This window comes from Mastigoproctus giganteus, chromosome 4 (genome assembly GCF_048544385.1).
Source record: "Mastigoproctus giganteus isolate SK-2022 chromosome 4, ASM4854438v1, whole genome shotgun sequence".
NCBI classification, from domain to species: Eukaryota; Metazoa; Arthropoda; class Arachnida; order Uropygi; family Thelyphonidae; genus Mastigoproctus; species Mastigoproctus giganteus.
Window position 1 is genome coordinate 208,380,227 of NC_143578.1, and position 19,754 is coordinate 208,399,980.

General features: G+C 38.7%; 1 protein-coding gene across 1 annotated transcript in view; it reads right to left on the reverse strand.

Moving 5' to 3' along the window:
• The window catches only part of LOC150087354 (calcium load-activated calcium channel), a 147,766-nt gene that overhangs the window by 94,937 nt on the left and 33,075 nt on the right, over positions 1-19,754 (reverse strand). Inside the window, exon 2 of the mRNA XM_090372017.1 lies at positions 13,843-13,920. Within this exon, the coding sequence (XP_090228143.1) occupies positions 13,843-13,920 (78 nt within the window). The remainder of the gene's footprint in view (positions 1-13,842; positions 13,921-19,754) is intronic.

The window sequence follows — 19,754 nt, forward strand, 5'->3', positions numbered from 1 at the left end:
CAATAATAACAAGGCTTTTAAAAACATTACAACTGCACGTTCTTCTTCTGTAGACTCCTGTAAGTCACCTTCCCAGAAAGATCTTCAAGTTGATCCCACATCTCTAATTCATCACAGTCATCCTATTACCCTTCAACATCATTGTCATCAATGAGTTAAACGTTTTTCTGCATTTTATTTTTTATTTATTTTTTATATAAAATAGATTCATAATGCTTATTTTTTTGTTTTAATTAGTTATTACATAAGTATAGTTATTTCCTTGATTTTCATAGGAAAGTTTCTACTAACTCCTGTTTTTCCATAAGGCTTTGGTCTTAAACCACTGAAGTCTGATGTCGCAGTGACCACAATGGTTGGTGTTGCCGATTATGAAATTTGTTTTCCCATTGTGCTGGCATAATTATTGTACTGTCTCTTGTTTGTTTATTCTTTGCATAAACAATGTTGTTGTTTGTTGGATTTATTGGTGCAAGGGCTACTAAGGCCATAATGCACCTATTACAATCTTATTTGGTACATGATTGTTATACTAAATAAAAGGATTCAGATCAGATGATATTTGTTTATCATTTTGAGGAAGGTAAAAACATCTCCATAATATCTTGTCGGTCTCCGAGAATCTGCTGTAAGGTAAGTTTATTAGAGGAATATAGATGTGAAGAGAAAGCTGTTTGTCGTTCTCTCAGATATAATGGGCATTCAATAATCAAGTATAAACAATGTGAAAAACTACACCAATGTTTATGTTTAATGGTAACCAGCAGGTGGCAGTTGCTTTTCTTCTCATAATTGTGTTAGAAGTGAAGTATTTATCCATGGCATTATCTCCTAACATATTGTCTGGTTCAGAATTTAAATGAAGTAAATAAAAACACTAATATAAAAGAATACTTGTCTGAAAAAAAGGATTAGACAGAATTCTATTTTTCAAGAACGTATTTAGCAGGAATAAATTTTTGCAGATATTTTGGATGTTGTATCTTTTCCCATCAACAAAATAGGAAACAAAATGAATTCAAAGTAAGGATCTGAAGTGAAAAGAAATACTTCATCTCATACAAAACTACTTCACAGTACTGAAGCTATTGTGAAGTGGTTTTTGGATGAGATGAAGTTTTTTTTTTTTTTTTTTTTTTTAGATGTTTTTAAATGTTAGAAGTGGGAGAAAAGAAAGAGTTTGGTATTGTGAGACATGCTCCTTAAAACCAGCATTGCATGATTTTGAAAATTTTAAGAAATACCACCCACACAACACCCTCACAAACAATATAAATAATTAATATTTAAAATGTATAAAGATTTTATACAGTGTTTTACCATGCAGTTTTATGTATTAGCTCATGCAAAGCAAAAAATAAATAATTTTTTGAATATCAATTCAAGTAGTCATTTGTTTGGATTTTAGACTGCATGAGAAAGGCAGCAAAAATAATTCTGGACTGCAAAGGGTTAATAATTGTGGTCATTTCCAGGAATGTATTCCCCCACACAAATATTGAAGGTTTACTGTGTAATTTCATATATTATATCAACCAGCACATAATAAAAGACTGTTACATTACAAATTAATTACAGTAGAACTTCAATCTGAAAATGCTGGGACTTAGCCCTCCAGATTTTTGAAATCTGAATTATCACATGACTCTCTGTAGTAAATATTTCACAACTGCAATTAAATAGCATATATTGCTTATTTTGGGAAACTTAATTGTATGAAAGACATACATGCCATAAATTTAACTCATGACTATTAAGCCACCCAAGAGCCATATGATTTAGACTAAAATTGTGAGTTTACTGAGATTTAATCATATATTACACATCTTTTTTTCACCCAAAAGACCAAAGACAAACAAGGAACCACCAGTCTGAGAAAGAAGATAGAAGAGCTAAGAGTGAAAAGAGACCACCTGACCCAGTACCAATGGGCTAACAGAAGTAAAAAGTAAGATTATAAGAAAAGTGAAGACCATCCTCAAGAACAGCAACATCCACAGCAAACATAAAACCTATAATCATAGGCCTGAAGAATACTTGGACACCAAGTATTCTTCAAGCAGAACTCACCTTGCACTCAACAAGAGATTTTGCCAATACAGAGAGAGTGCCCAGAGGAAAACAGACAACCAAATATTTCATGAAAACCAAAGACCAGTAAACAGACCCCCTCAACCAAAGGCACTCAAGGAAATCTGGGACAACCTTTGCAGCAGTGAAGTTAGCCATAATGGCCGTAACCCCTGCGTAGACCTAGAATAGAAGAAAACCAAAGACATATGTGATATGACAGAATGGGAGGTTCAGGAAGAAGTACACTTGATCAGGAAGTCCCACAACTGGCAAAGGATAAATGACATCCACAATTACTGGTACAAGAATTTCAGCTACACACACACACAATAAGGCACCCTGACACAATTGCAGAGTCATGGAATCGCATACCTGATACAAGACAACTGGTGAAATGCAGGCCAACCCACCTATCTCTCAACAATGTACAATATCCTGAACAGCTACATAACCAAAAAGAAATCAGACCACTTGGAAAGGTAGAACATCATGGCCAAACAGCAGAAGGGATGAAAGTGGATGGGCTAAGGATGTAAGACGCAATTAACCATTGATGCAACAGTTATGAAACAAGCCTACAAAAGCACTACCTGTAGAGGGACCACATCAACTACCACAAAGCCTTTGGCTCTGTGTTTAGCTGGCCCCTAGAAGTAATCATGGCAAAATGGAGGACCACCATCAAAATCAAGAACATCACAACCAGACCCCATAAGAGAGAGGAATCTTCCAGGAAGATAATCCGAGTCTACTATGGTTCTGTCTAGCATTAAACCCACAGTTCAACACGCTCAACAAAATTGAGTATGGATATATCCTTAAAGAAGGGAGGAAGAACCTGAACACCCTCTCTCATCCTGATGTACATGGATGGCATCAAACTCTATGCGGCAACCAAGAATTGACTCCAACAGTTACTCTGGATCACTGAAGAGTTCAGCACTAACATCAGGATGCAATATGAGCTAGACAAATGCAAGACCCATGGATTGCATCAGATCAGCCAAACTACCAGCAAAAGACCAGTGAAGAGATTGAAGCCATGACAGAGGAAGAGATCTAGAAATATCTGGAGATGATGCAGGCTGAACAGTTAGAATATAAGGAGATCAAGCCGCCTACTAAAAACAAAGCTGAATGGCAAAACATTGTCAGGGCCATAAACACCTATGCAGCCCTGGTACTAACATACTCCTTTGAGATCACAGATCTGACCAACACTGATATGGAGGAAACAATAATAGTATTTGCCATATAGTGCAAGATAGCCACAGGCTTTTGCTGCATTGGAAAAAAAAAAAACACTAACCAAGTATATAAGAAAAAACAAATTCTAGGCTTCCCTCCTCACAGAGGTAAGTATCCAGTTAACCTTTGAATTTATTCAAACCGTTCTGAGAGAGACCAGTATAATGATGACCAAGAGTCACCAACACCACCCAAAGTTGGCCACTGAGAGACTGATCATGGCCCAGAAAGAAGGAAGAGAGGGATTTGACAATCCTCACTGAACAAGAGAAGAAAGGTGATTAAGAACCTGAGAGATTACTTCCAGAAAAACACAGTGCCAATCTACCAAGCTGTAAGGAAAATAGACAAATGGCACACACAGCTCAACCTCAACAAGGAAACTTCACACAGACAGGAGAAACAAATACAAAGATGGGTGAAGAAGGCATTCCATGGCAAACACTACAATAACTCCAAAATATATAGATAAGATGGCTTCCAACGTATGGTTCATGAACAGGAGACTATTCCGCAAGACCAAAGGGATAATTCTCACCATCTAATACCAGGTAATCAATGCCAGGAATTACAGGAAATACAACCCAAAGGATCCCAGAGTGAGAGATAATACATGTCAATAATGCTACCTGGCTCCAGAAACAATCTAACACATCAACGTGGGATGCAGGGTGATCACCCAGACAGAGTACAATCATAGACATTAGCATTAGTTAGTGCCGACCGGGCTAGCCGGGTGGGTAAAGCGCCTGCCTGGCAACCCAAAGGTCGCGGGTTCGAATCCCGCCTCAGGCTTGGATCAAAGTACTGCAAAAAACCTTGGGAGGTGCACTATGGCCACAGAAGCTGATGTGCCAATAACTACCAAAAAAAAAAAAATTAGCATTAGTAGATGCATATCAATCAAGAAAGCAAGCTTATACAACCACCAGCCAAAAAAAGTGTCTAGTTCTGCCTTGAATTCATTTAAACTGTCAACTTCTACAACAACAGATAGAAGCTTGTTCCAACAATCAACCATCAGCTGGCTAAAGGAAAATTTCCAGACATTTATTCTACAACCATCTTTCCTCAATTTGAATTTATTCCCCCTCAGGTACATAATCAAAGCAAGAGGAAGGATTCCATCAGCACTGAGCTTGCTCAAACCATTCAAGGCTTTATACACCTCAATCAGATCACCTCGCAGGTGCCTAGTCTCCAGACACTGCAATTTGCAGAACTTAAGCTTTTCATGGTAAGAAAAACCCTTTGTTCCACTTACCAATATCGTCACCATCCTCTATCCTCGTTCCACCAGCTCTAAATCCTTCCTAAAATGAGGCCTCCAGACCTGCATGCAGTACTCAAGGTAAGGCCTGACCATTGCCTTATATTAGGGGATAATCACCTCCTTATCCCTGCTATCAAAATTTTTATATATCATTGACAAGGATATAAGAACTTTTCATGAGCTACTCTTGCAGCCTGTCTGCACTGTTCAGAAAACTTCACATCTGACTGCAGAATTACCCCAGGTCCTTTTCATTCTCCACTTTCCTGAGTAACGTACCACACAGTTGGTACGTTACTCTGGGTTATTGCTACCCATATGCAGTACTTCGTGTTTGTCAATGTTAAACTTCAGTTGCCATCCTCTCAGCCCATCTGCCCATCTTTTCCAGAGCCTGCTGCAGTAGCATACTGTCATTATTGTCATTAACAATCCTACCAACCTTCATATCATCTGCAAACTAGTACATCATGCATGATATAAAATGAGAAATTATTGAAGGAGGAGAAATTATAACTTCATCAATATCATTGATAAATACAGAAAACAATAATTGGCCAAATACTGAACCCTGCAGGACTCCATAATAACATTAGTCCACAAAGAGCAGTGTCCATTGCTTACTACTCAGTCTTCTCCAACTCAACCATCCCTTTATCCATATCAGCAACTTGCCCTTAATGCCATATTGCTCCAATTTATAGAGTAGTCTTCAATGTGCAACAGTATCAAAAGCTTTTCTAAAATCTAAGTATATGATATTAAAATTACTTTTTGCATCCAGTTCATTTGTGACCACATCATAATATCCAATAAAACTGGTCAGACAAGACTTCCCCATAACAAACCTATGCTGTGTCTGAACTATAACTGCAGTCTTGTCTACATGATCCTGAAGCATTTCATTAACCAGTGACTCCATTATATTCCCTGGAACAGAAGTTAAAGTGGATGACACGAATAATTACAGACCTGTTAAACTAGTTTAACAGGTCTGTAATTATTCGTGTCACTCACTGATCCTCCTTTGTGAATTGAGGATACATTAGCACATCTCCAGTCTGTGGGGACCACCCCTGAGTCCAAGGATGCTCTCATAATCATGGTTAAGGGTTTGCTTGCTTCCTTTGCTGTCTCCTTTAATATAACTGGATAGATCCCAGTTGTCTTTCTTATGTTTAATTTCAATAATTTCTCCTCCACTTGCTCTCAGTTATTACAAAAGCATTTAACTCCCTGTTACAGTTTGATAAACTTCTGGCATTCTCCTCCCTGAATAACTCTTCATGTGTGAATGTGGATGCAAAATACTCATTCAGTTTGTCAGCTGCTTGAGCAGGATCATCAACAGTCGAAACATCAATATCAAATGGACCAATCTGATTCATTCTCATCCTTCTAGAGTTTACATAAGTAAAGAAGTCTTTGCTGTTCCTCTTTGCATCCTTTGCCAAAGATTTCACGTAATATGTCTGCATTGAACAGGTCACCAGGATAACACATCAGAAGCTGGTGCAAAAATACTAGTTGATCACAGAAAGTGTACCATATGACAAGTACAAACCTCAGGCCCTACTAGAAATCCATATTCACATACTATACTGGGGACCATGCCATAACAGTGGAGAAGACAATCAAGCACAACACATCAAACATAAAGCACAACACATCAAACATAACCCTCATCAACAAGAAGGAAAGGACTACAATCAATATAGTAGCGCCGAACACTAGTGTCCACCAGAAAACCTGTGAGGAAAAGATTAGGAAGTACACACATCAAACAAGAAGTCAAAGAAATGTGGTATATGGAACAAATCATGACCATCTATCTGATCAGCGTGTCAACCACTGGCATAGTGGCAAAGAACCTCCCTAATAATATAGCAGCAGCATTAGGCCCCCCAGAGAACACTTAGATGGAACTCTAGAAAGCTGCAGTCGTGAACACCTATAGGATAGTCTAGGGAGTTCTTTTACCAACAGTAATAATAATAACAGCAGTAACCAGACATAACCGACCATCCCATTCATTTCGTACCAGTACCCGTCATAAGGTCGAAAAAAAAAAAAAATCGCATAAGGAGAAAAAGTCATCATCATAATAATAATTGGTTGTCACTAAATTAATTGGCTGGTCATAATTTAAATGTTCAATTGAATTGAATGCATGAACATGTTTTCATCCATTAAATTCAATGGAAAATTTATAAGTTCCACTGAATTTAATGCATGTTTTTCTGATGTTTTTTCAAGATCTTTGATTGTCTTAAGAAAAACTATACACTTACATATTGCCTACGGTTCTACACTTTAAGGATGCTGTAGCAAAAAAAGGCCTGAAGGTGGCACACAAGTTTGTTAGTTTTTCAGTTTTTCTACTATAGTCAAAACTATTGAAAAAGATATTGTGATGCATTAAGTCTAACTTTCTATTTTCCAGTGTTAATGTTTGTAGACCTTCAAATTTAACAACTTTGCTAATGCATGACGCTATGTGATTCATGTACTAATTCATTTTTTTCAGATATTTTTCACTATCCTCCATTACAGCATACTGATTTCACAACTTCTCCACATCTGAATAGACCTGAATTCAAATCCAATCAGTGGCATGCTGCAAGAGATCTTAGGCTGAATTCTAATTGAAAGCCTCTTCAATCAGAAACATAACTTGATAATCTCTGATGAAGAAAGTAGGATGGCCCCTTGTCAGTTTTTCCAGTTTTTTTTAATCGATAAAACATGCAAATCTGTCATGAACACATATGCTGTACAGGCAAACACACACAGTCCGTATTAGGCTTCGTCACACAGTATGGTCAGGGTAGAGCTACGAATCGACCAGAAAAGAAAATTTTCCTGCTCACAAACTTTGGTGGGTAAAAAAAGTTAATAATGAATGGTGAGTTTAGCATTCAAGCAACTTCATTTAGCATTCAAACAACTTCGTTTAGCATTCAAACAACAGTATTTAAGAAAATTTGGTATTTCTAATAAGAAAATTAATAAACAAAGGGATTAACAGTGTTGGCCAAGATTTTTGCAGCTCCAGCAAATGCTAAGATTTTATTTATATTTAGCCGTTTTATTGACTTAATTGTTATACTAAATTATTTTCTATAAGTAGCTTTATAGTTCTAGCCAAGCTACGTGGTTTATTTTGAATTTAGATAGCGATTTTGAAAGTTAATACTTAGTGTCCATAGATTTTACGTTCGTAACTTGCCACCATTGTTATATGATACAGTAATAGAGAACGTAAATCCTGAACTTCATAATGTAAGGTTTAATGTAAAACTAGATAGCGAAATATGTAGCACTGCATTAGAAATCTGTTAGATTAGTATAGTATTATCAATTAATCAGTAAAAATTATTAATCTTAATAAATTTCATTGTTAATTAAATTATACCTAAATGGAATCATGACCGAGACTAGAGCAGCAAAGCAATGGGCACAAAATAGTAGTAGTGGCATGTGATTCAAGAAAGCAAGCATATGAGCTTATGCAGCATCAGCCAAAAAAAAATTACAAAACAATCCCCTCTAAATATCTGTCCAGTTTCTCCTTAAATTTATTTAACCTATCAACTTCCACAATGACAGATGGAAGTTTGTTCCAGCAATTAACCACCCGCTGGCTAAGGGCAAATTTCCACACATCTATTCTACATCTGTCTTTCAATTTATGCCCCCTTAGGTTCGTAATCTGAAAAACTGAAAGAATCCCATCAGAATTCAGCATGCTCAAACCATTCAACCCTTATACACCTCAATCAGATCACCTCGCAGGTGCCAAGTCTCCAGCTGCTGCAATTTTCAGAACTTAAGCCTCTCCTGGTAAGAGGATCCCTTCATTCCCCTCACCAATCTTTGTTGCCCTTCTCTGTACACATTAAAGCAAATCTAAATTATTCCTAAAATGAGGCCTCCAGACCTGCACACAGTACTCAAGACGTGGCCTGACCATTGCCTTATACAGAGGGATAATCACCTCTTTTTCCCCTGCTAGCAAAATTCCTGTATATCATTGACAAAACCCCATGGCCTGCCCTGGCAGCATTGCTCAGAAAACTTCATATCTGACTGCACGATTACTCCCAAGTCTTTTTCATTTTCTACCACCTTAAGTGTAGTTTCTCTGGGGTTACTTCTACCCATATGCAGTACTTCGCATTTTTCAATGTTAAACTTCAGTTGACACATCTCAGCCCATATGCCCAAATTTTCTAGATCCTGTTGCAGTAACACACTGCCATTACTGTCATTAACAACCCTGCCAACCTCTGTATCATCTGCAAACTTCGATACTAAGCCAGATATACCTTCATCAATATCATTGATAAATATACAAAACAGCAGTGGACCTAACACCGAACCCTGTGGGACTCCACTAATAACATTAGTCCACGAAGAGCAGCACCCACTGATTACCACCCTCTGTCTTCTCCCACTCAACCATCCTTTTATCCATTGTAGCAACTTACCCTTAATACCATTCTGCTCCAATTTGTACAGTAGTCTTCCATGCGCAACAGTGTCAAGTTTTCCTGAAATTCAAGTATATGATATCAAAATTATTTTTTTCATCCAGTTCCTTTGTAACCACATCATAATAATAAAATTTGTCAGACAAGACTTTCCCTTAACAAACCCATGCTAGTGTCTGAATTATTGCTGCAGTCTTGTCTAGATGATCCTGCAATGCATCTTTAACCAGTGACTCCATTATCTTACCCGGAACAGAAGTTAAACTAACTGATCTGTAATTACTCATGTCACCCTTCGATCCCCCCTTTGTGAATTGGGGATACATTTGCACATCTCCAGTCCATGGTGACCTCCCCTGACTCTAAGGATGCTCTCATAATTATGGCTAAGGGTTTGCTTACTTCCTCTGCTGCCTCCTTTAATATAACTGGATAGATCCCATCCACCCCAGGTGCCTTTCTTATGTTTAACTTCAACAGTTTCTCCTCCACTTTGTTCTCAGTTATTACAAAATCATTAAGCACCCTGTTACAACTTGATAACCTTGTGGCATTTTAAAATCTTAACTCCTCATGTGTGGATGCAGATGCAAAATACTCATTCAGTTTGTTCGCTATCTGAGCAGGATCATCAACAGTCGAACCATCGATATCAAGTAGACCAATCAGATTAATTCCCTTCCTTTTAGAGTTTATATAAGTAAAGAAAACCTTGCTGTTTTTGTTAGCATCCTTTGCAAAAAAATTTCTCATAATTTGCCTTTGCCTGCCTAACCTCCTTTGTGACTTGATTACAGACTAGCTTATTCTGCCATAGGCTTCTGTGTTGCCTGATAATTTATATGCATCCCATGCATTTTTCTTCTCTGCCACGAGTCTCTTTAGTTCATTTGACAACCATTTAGGCCTAAACCTTGAACAATATTTCTTAATAGGTATGAAATGTTTAGTAGCTTCCACTATTAATTCTTTGAATGCTTCCCATTTTGAATTTGCTGTTGGTAACATCATCAGTTGGTCCCACTGTACAGAATTTAAAAAAAAACTGTCAAAGACCACTATAGTCACCTTTACGGAAGCAAAAACTCCTTCCTTTACCCCTGATGGTAATTATATCTTTACGTAAATCCCACATCGGTACACTGTGATCACTGCCACCTAATGGTTCCTTTATCTGCAAATTCTTAATACACGAATGATCACTGCTGATCACCAGATCAAGAGTATTACCCTCTCTGGTTGCCTCTCGAGCATGCTGCTGCAGAAAACAATCATCCAATAAATTCACAAAAGTCTTACTAGTGCGCGCGTGACCAACCCATTAGTTTCAGTCTATGTCTGGGAAGTTAAAATCCCTCATTATAAGACATTCTGATTTACTAGCCCACTATTTCTCTGTACAATTGTTCATTGTACTCATTCGAGTCATTAGGCCTATAACACACTCCTACTCTTATTTTTGCTTTCGCAGTGCTTATGTCACACCAAACTGACTCAACAGTGCACTGTTCATCTATATCAACTGGATGTACGTCTTTTGATTTTATGTTTTTCTTAATGAACAGCATAACACCTCATCCCTTCCTATCCTATCTATCCTTTCTGTTCGCATTGTACTCCCCAAATTCCAGTTCTGCATTCCTTATCTGTGTGACACCATGTCTCTGCTATCCCAACAATATCCGCCTCTCATGTCTTGACCAACACTTCAAATTCATCAAATTTATTTACTATACTTCTAGCATTGGTATACATGTACCTATTCTTATTATTGGTTACCCTAACACATCCCATATACCCACCTGTTTCACAATGACTGCCATCAAGTGCCTGAAACCCCAACGCTCCTCGCCGCTGCTTATTCTAATAGAAGTAGTGCAAGAATCACCTTCACCTCTGCCTGCAGCTACTTTTAACCTTTTAGTCTGTGAATCCCCCCAAGCTAGCAGTTTTCCGACCCACCTAACACTGCCTTGATAGCATCAGCAAATATTCTTGCACCCTTTCTATTTAAGTGTATCCCATCTCTGTAGAAGCAGTCTCTCCTGTTAACAAACACAGACCAGGCTGAAAAAACCTTTACCTCTTGAGCCTTGCACATTTCCTCCAAGGCCGAATTGATTGACAAGGCTCTCATCATGTACTCCATCCTATCTTGTCTGGGCAGAATTTCAGACACGTTCAAATTTAACCCTAATTCACGACTTTTTTGCAACATTGACCTGTACTTGTTAAGTAAATCTGCAGATCTCCTACTCTTAATGTCATTGGTGCCAACATGTACAACAATATCACCCTTTGTGCCCTTAAATGATGATATATGCTTTACAACCACATCAACTTTTATCCCTGACAGACATACCCTGGTCCTATTACATCTATCCTTTTTACACAATATATTCCCCGTCTTCCTGACAATAGAATCACCGACGATAACTAACTCCTGTGGGACCAGCGCATTCTGCCTTGGAGGTTGCTGCTGTGTTGCCTGATGCCCAGGAGTGAGCTCTGGCGTTGAGTTGGGCAGCTGAGAGCGTGACAGCCCCTCATTAATTTATTCGAGGGCATCTACCCTACACCTCAAGCTGTCATAGATGCCCATCAGAACGCTGAGCTTACGCCTAATTTCTAGACACTCTCTGCACCTGGCACACACAAATATATCCTCCTTGGCTAGATCATGTTCCATTCCAGAGAGTTCTGCAAACATTTCACAAGCTGCACATTTTTTTTAGGCTGTGATGCATTGGAGAATCCCACCCCAGTTCTCCCCCTGAGTCACAGCACTCCTGCCACTTTGTGCCCGTTGCTTTTCTGCTCTAGTCTGGGGCATGATATTTTAAATTAATAAGATCAATAAATTTAATTAATTAATTGTCAATACTACACTATCTAATAGAATACTAAATGCAGGGATGCGAATTAAGTAATAGGAGTGCTGTGGCTCGGAAGAGAACCTTAGGGACGATTCTCCAAAACATCACAGTCTAAAAAAAATGAGTGAAATGTTTGCAGATCTTTCTAGAACAGGGCAGATTTTGCCAAGGAGGATGTCTTTGTAGATGCAGAGACTGAAGAAATTAGGTGACAATTCAGAATTCTGATGAGTGTCAATGAGAGTTTGAGGTGTAGGGTAGATGCCCTCAAAGAAATTAATATGAGGGGCCCATCAAGCTCTCAGCTGCCCAACCCAATGCCAGAGCTCACTCCTGTGCAGAATGCACTGGTCCCACAGGAACTAGTTATTGTTGGTAGCTGTATTGTCAGGGAGAAGGGGAATATATTATGCAAAAAGTATAGGTGGAACAGGACCAGGGTATGTCTGCCATGGGAGAAAGTTGATGATGTTGTAGAGCAGATATCTTTTAAGGGCACAAAAGGTGATATTGTTGTACACGTTACCACTAATGACCTTAAGAGTAAGAGATCTGCAGATTTACTTAACAAGTACAGGTCAATACTGAAAAAAAGTTGCGAGTTAGGATTAAATTTGAAAGGGTCTGCAATTCTGCCCATACATGATAGGAAGGAATATATGAGAGCTTTGTCAATAAATTCAGCCCTGGAGAGATTGTGTAAAGTTTATGGGGTAGAATTTTTTCATCGTGGTCTATGTATGCTAACAGAAGAGACTGCTTCTACAGGGATGGGATATACATAAACAGAAAGTGTGCAAGAATATTTGCTGATGCTATCGAGGCAGTGTTACGTGGGTAGGAAAAATGCTTGGTTGGGAAGAATTCACAGACTAAAAGATTAACAGTAGCCACAGGCAGTAGCGAAAGTGATTCTTGCACTGCTTCTATTGTAATGAGCAGCAGCCTAGAGAGCAAGTTGCTAGGGATTTCAAGAGCTGCTAGGAGTCATCATGGAACAAGTAAATACATGAGCTGTGTTAGGATAACTAAGAGTAAGAACAAGTGCATGTATACTTGCATGTATACCAATGCTAGAAGTATAGTAAATAAATTTGATGAATTTGAAGTGCTGATCAAGACATCAAAGGCAGATATTGTTGGGATATCAAACACATGGTGTCACACAGATATAAGCAGTGCAGAATTGGAATTTGGGGAGTACATTGTGTACAGAAAGGATAGACAGGGTAGAAAGGGAGGAGGGGTTATGCAGTTAGTTAAGAAACAAAAAATCTAAGGAAGTTCATCCAGTTGATATGGGTGGACAGTGCAATGTTGAGTCTGTTTGGTGTGACATAAACACTGGGAAAGGGAAAATGAGATTAGGAGTGTGTTATAGGCCTAATGACTCTGATGAGTACAATGAACAGTTGTGCAGAGAAATAGTGGACCAGTAAATCAGATTGTCCTGTAATGGGGGATTTTAACTTCCCAGATATTGACTGGAACTTGTGGGTTGGTCACTCGCACACTAGCTAGACTTTTGTGGATTTATTGGAGGATTGTTTTCTAGAGCAACATGTTCGAGGGGCAACCAGAGAGAGTAATACTATTGATCTGTTTATCAGCAGTGATTATTCAAGCATTAAGAATTTGCAGATAAAGGAACCACCAGGTGACAGTGATCACAGTGTACTGATGTGAGATTTATTTAAAGATGTATTTCACTTTGTATGCACATAAATTTACACTATCTTAATAAGAATAAGGCATTGCAATATTTTTCAAAGATGGGAAATAATCATCAGAAGCAATACAGAAGAATATTCTAGTAAAACGATATTTAATACAACTGGTATAAAAATTAATATTGTAAGTCTAGTAATCATATACTTACATCTTTTACTTTGCCTTTCAACTTCAGCTTTTAGTTTCTGATATTTTTCTGTCCGATAAACCATTAGCCAAGTCAAACCTGGAGAAAGGATACACAACTATTAAATTATTATACAGCAATCTTAACATCTTTTGTGACCTCAATAATGTGAAATATTACTGTGAAACAGCTGCCCATATGATTATGCCAGCAGATGTAAAGACTGACATCCATAGAAATAGAATAATAGGTGATCTTTCTTAATTTACAATTTGGATATAACTTAATTTTGTATTTAACTGTTTGATGTTATGAATAATCCTAACTCCATTTGGAATGGGTTATTCATAGTATCAAGTTTGGGTCAATGCAAACCACTCCAGGAGGGTGCCTCCGTAGCCAGGTGGGCAGGAGCAGCAGTGCGTAGCACACGCTTCTTGATTAGACCGGGGTTTGAGCCTGTGACCACCAAATATGGAGGATGCGGAAAGGTGAGGGAATGACCACTGCATATTCCCCAGAACAATATGGCCTTAGTTGCTAATGCTCCTAAAAACCAAATAACAACAACAACAACTCCAGGCCAGAAGTATATCATGTCTATAATTTCTTCATTGTGTGCTTCAGGCACTTATTTTTCAAGCAGGAAACTAGAGTTACCTGGTTGTAAAAGGTGGAGGGTTTGCCTTACTACCTCTATCCTCTCAGGTTATCTATCTGTCTCCCTCTGAATACCAAAATATCTTGCCCTCCAGTGCAATCTGTGGTATTTCATATCTCTTTCCTCTCAGAATGTGCCCATAGTATGCCAATTTTCTCCTCGATCATCTTTATTATTTGTCTTTGCCATTTGTAGAACTGTTTCGTTACTAAAACAGCTTATCTGTTTAATTCTCATGATTATATCTGAAATGCTTCCAATTACCAAACTAACTAAATTTCAGCCTTGCAGCTATGCTTCAGTATGAAAAAAAACAAAACAAAAACAAATAAATGTGTACCATTATGCATTATAAGTTAAATAAAAAAAAAAAAGAATTCTAAGAACAAATCAATCCCCTCCTTCTCCATCAACCCATGCCCGGTGCTAAGTACTATAGGTTTTGATATCTTTTGTGTTTGGGATTTTCATTAAAAAAAAAAAAAAAAAAAAAAAAAACTTTCCACTTCTTTACATGTATTGCACAGTATATTTTGTTTGTATTGGACTAAAAACAAGAGTTTAGTATTGCAATCTTGGAAAATAGAGATCCAGAAGAAAACTATCCCCTATAGGGAACCTAGCAATCCCCACATACACACATACTATTAACCCACACCTCTCTTCCAGTGTCTTCCTTGTTTTCAGGCATTCATGGATTCAGCTACTGGCAACCAAAGCTGTGGCAAGGACAAGAGTGAACAAGATGCTCAGCCCTGGTGCATTTCTGATAGGGCAAAAAAAATTACATAAAATAAATTTCAGGTTGTAAGGGGTTCAGTATGAATTGTTTGTTCAGAACACTAAATCAAGCTAGGAATGTCCCTGCTGACAACATTGCATCATTCCACAGTGTAACTGCTTGTATCATTCATCGTTACATTAGCCTAACCTGCAAAAATATAACAAATTAAAAGTTTCTTTACTGTATACTTATATTGAAAGATGGGTACAAAGTATACAACAATACCTGTAACAGCAACATGCCTGGAATTAAGATGGATATTTTGATGGCGCACATGTTTCAAGAAGCAAAAAAAAAAACAAAGCATTGTGGATAACAAGCTTATTGTCATATGTTGTAATAAAAGAGTATCACAGTTATATTTTAGTGTAAAAGAGTATCACAGTTATATTGTAGTCATTTCTACAAGGGATAACAAGACACTGTGGCCAGCCTTTACAATCACCCCAGGGGCTCACATCTGGTGAGTATGGGCTTGGCACACACCCAGGGTCCTGAGCTAGATATCATCATTCTTCTCTTTCTTGGTGATTCTTTTCTACTGCTCTCTCTGTCTCTGGGTAACTCAGGAATTTTTTTTTGGCTGGTGCAGCATAAGCCTCAGGCTTCCTTGCACCATATGGTTAATAATAATAGTTATTAAGCATTACTGCATCACCCTGCTAACTTGACATTTCAACAACACTGCTACTATTATTTGTATAAATATTAACAATATATTATGAAAAGCAAAAGGATTAACTTGTTTCTCTTGTGTTTTTGTTCACAGTAGAAAAAACTGTGACAAAATCTGACTGAAGTGTTAAGGCTTTGAATGTCTTGAGTAAGCTAAATACTGATAGCATCCCTCCACTTGCTCAAATAATGCACGAGGGGATAAAAATTTAAATTAAGGAAGGATGGTTGCATCAACCACTTATTGTGGTTGATGCAACCATTGCTTATTGGAGGCTTGAAGTGGTGAAACCCATGTTTAGTCTCTAAAGTAAAGTTTCCAGCATCACCCCCCCATACTTCTCCTTCAACCCATGCACGGTACTAAGTACTATAGGTTTTGATACCTTTTGTGTTTGGGGTTTTCATAAAAAAAAAAAGGACAGAAGTTTGCTTTTATGGAAGTTGACTCTTGGAACAAACTTCCATCATTAGCATTAGTAGAGGCATATGATGCAAGAAAGCAAGCTTATGCAGCATCAGCCAAAAAAAAAAAAAAAAACTACTCCCATTTCACCCCTCCGTTCATTCGAAATACTTGTCTAGCTGAGACTTAAATTTATTTACGCTATCAACTTCAACAACAAGGGATGGAAATCTGTTCCACCAACCAACTACCTGCTGACTAAAGGCAAATTTCCGCACATCTATCCTACATCTGTCTTTCCTCAATTTGAATTTATGCCCTCTCAGGTGATTATTCTGAGCAAGAGGAAGAATCCCATCAACATTGAGCATGCTCAAACCATTCAAGGCTTTATACACCTCTATCAGATCACCTCGCTGGTGCCTAGTCTCCAGACACTGTAATTTGCAAAACTTAAGCCTTTCTTCATAAGAGCACCCCTTTGTTCCATTCACTAATCTTGTTGCCCTTCTCTGTACTCGTTCCAGCAGCTCTACATCCTTCTTGAAATGAGGCCTCCAGACCTGTATACAGTACTCAAGGTGTGGCCTGACCATTGCCTTATAGAAGGGAATAATCACCTCCTTATCCCTGCTAGAAAAATTCCTGTATATCATTGACAAGACACCATGAGCTACTCTTGCAACCCATCTGCACTGCTCAGAAAACTTCATATCTGCCTGCACAATTTACTCCCAGGTCCTTTTTATTCTCTACTACTGTCAGTGTAGTACTACAGAGTTGATACGTTACTCTGGGGTTACTGTTTCCCATATGTAATACTTTACATTTATCAATGTCAAACTTCATTTGCCACCTCTCAGCCCATCTACTCAACTTTTCCAGATCCTGCTGCAGCAGCATACTGTCAGTAGTATCCTTAACAACCCTGCCAACCTTTGTATCGTCTGCAAACTTGGTCATTAAGCTTGATATACCATCATCAACAGCCCCAGGTGTTCACATCTGGTATGGGCTAGACTCAGGGTCCTTAGCTGGATATTATCATTCTTCTCTTTCTTGGTGATATCCTTCTACTTCCGACTCTTATTCTCGCTCTCTCTCTCTCTCAGGGTAATTTGGAAATTTTTTTTTTGGCTGGTGCAGCATAAGCCTAAGGTTCCTTGCAACATATAGCTAATAATAATAATATCATTTATAAATACAGAAAACAACAATGGACCCAACACTGAACCCTGAGGGACTCCACTAATAACATTAGTCCACGATGAGCAGTGTCCATTGATTACCCCTTTATCCATAGCAGCAATTTGCCTCCAATGCCACACTGCTCCAATTTGTTGTTGTTATGAAAGTTTCACGACACAAGGGCAACTGTGGCCAATATGTGTCTATCAGCGTCATTACGTTCATTTTAATGATTTAGGATGGATATATCAGAGTGTATTTATTATTCCTAGATGTTTAATATACAAAGGGTACTAGAAAGTTTTGCAATATGACGCAACAATGAATCACAGGAAGCTGCTTGTTTCTGCATGTTGAGACATGTTCATACGTGCATAGTAGCCGCCGTGCCAAGTCGATGGGCTCAGTTATTCATTAGTAGTGAGAGTGTAAAGTGCTTGCAATGGCATCGTGGTCACGAAATGAGATAAGGACAGTTTTGCGGTATAATTTCGTGCGTGGTTTAACCATAGACCAGTGTTGGTTGTTGGTTTTTTTTTTTTTTTTTTTTTTAGGAGCATTAGCAACTAAGGCCATATTGCTCCGGGATATGCTGTGGTCATTCCTTGACCTTTCCGCATCCTCCGTATTTGGTGGTGATGGGCTCGAACCCCGGGCTAATCAAGAAGCGCGTGCTGCGCACTGCTGCTCCTTCCCACCTGGCTACGGAGGCGCCCATAGACCAGTGCTTAGAAGAAATGACTCTTGCACTAGATGATGATTGTCCACATCGTACAACGATATTCAGGTGGTATAGAGAATTCCAAAGGGGAAATTTCACTCTGGAGGATTCTGAGAGGCCGGGAAGGCCACGAACGTCAGTTACGGAGGAAAACGTTACTGCTGTGAGGAAAATGCTTGACGAAAACAGGCGAGTGACCTACCAACAGATAGAGGATACTTTGGGCCTAAATGCACCAGCAATTCGTTCGATTCTGCAAGATCATTTGCACGTGAAGAAACTTTGTTCTCTCTGGGTGCCGCATCAATTGACTGAAGAGCAGATGACACGACGTGTGACTTGGTGCCGGGAGATGTTAAAAAAGTTTGATAAGAGACAATCTCGGTATGTGAACAACATCGTGACAGGTGACGAGACTTGGCTGTACTATTACGATCTGCCGACCAAGGCTCAAAACAAAGTTTGGGTCTTTGATGATGACGACACACCCGTAATTGTCAGAAAATCCGGATCTGTAAAGAAGAAAATGATAGCTGTATTTTTCAAATCGAGTGGAATTGTGGAACGTGTCGTTTTGGACACGCAGAAGACAGTCACAGCTAAATGGTATACTGAACAATGCCTGCCTAAAGTCATTGGATCTATGAAGAACCTGCGGCCAAAGTCAAGAATGGACACCTGGTACCTCCATCACGATAATGCTCCAGCTGACAGCGCCAAAGCCTGCACCGAATATTTGACCACGACAGGACTGAAACTTCTCGAGCACCCTCCCTACAGTCCAGACCTTGCTCCCTGCGACTTTGAACTGTTCCCACATGTGAAAATGAAGCTAAAAGGGAGGCGGTTTTCCAGTGATGAGGACCTTCTACACGCTTGGGACAACGAGTGTGCTTTACTCCCTAGTGAAACTTGGCAGAACTGGTTTAAAGATTGGTTTCGGAGGATGGAGAGGTGTATTGAATGTAGAGGAAATTACTTTGAAAAAATTAAATAAACAAAGCTGTATTGCAAAACTTTCCTAGTACCCTTTGTATATAAAGAGCTCACTTAGGTTTGCTTTGCCACCAAGTACATGAGAGAAGATTAGAGGAGCTTGCAAGTTTGCTAATGATTGGAAGGATGTGGTACGAACAGCTGAATAGGTTGGACAATCAATCAGGATGTGCCTTACTGAAAGTTGTATCTGACAGACAGATCAGAGCGGGGGATCTCTTAAAAGTAAATGTTTGTGAGTGAGGAAGGTATGCCCAATGCACAGTCTTGTTAATATAACTTCCTCCTGTCTATTTGTACGTGAGCTAGAACGCCATGAACATAGATCTTTTTTATTCTGAAAAGTTTATTGCACGATTGGTCCCTCCAAAGTTGTTTCCAGATGGAAGTATATTTGGTACGAAATACATCCCTATAATCTGTAAACGGTACAAACTGAAAGTTATCTTGTATATTAAGATCTGGATTTTTTGCGGCTTGGTCTGTATGATTATTTTCTGGG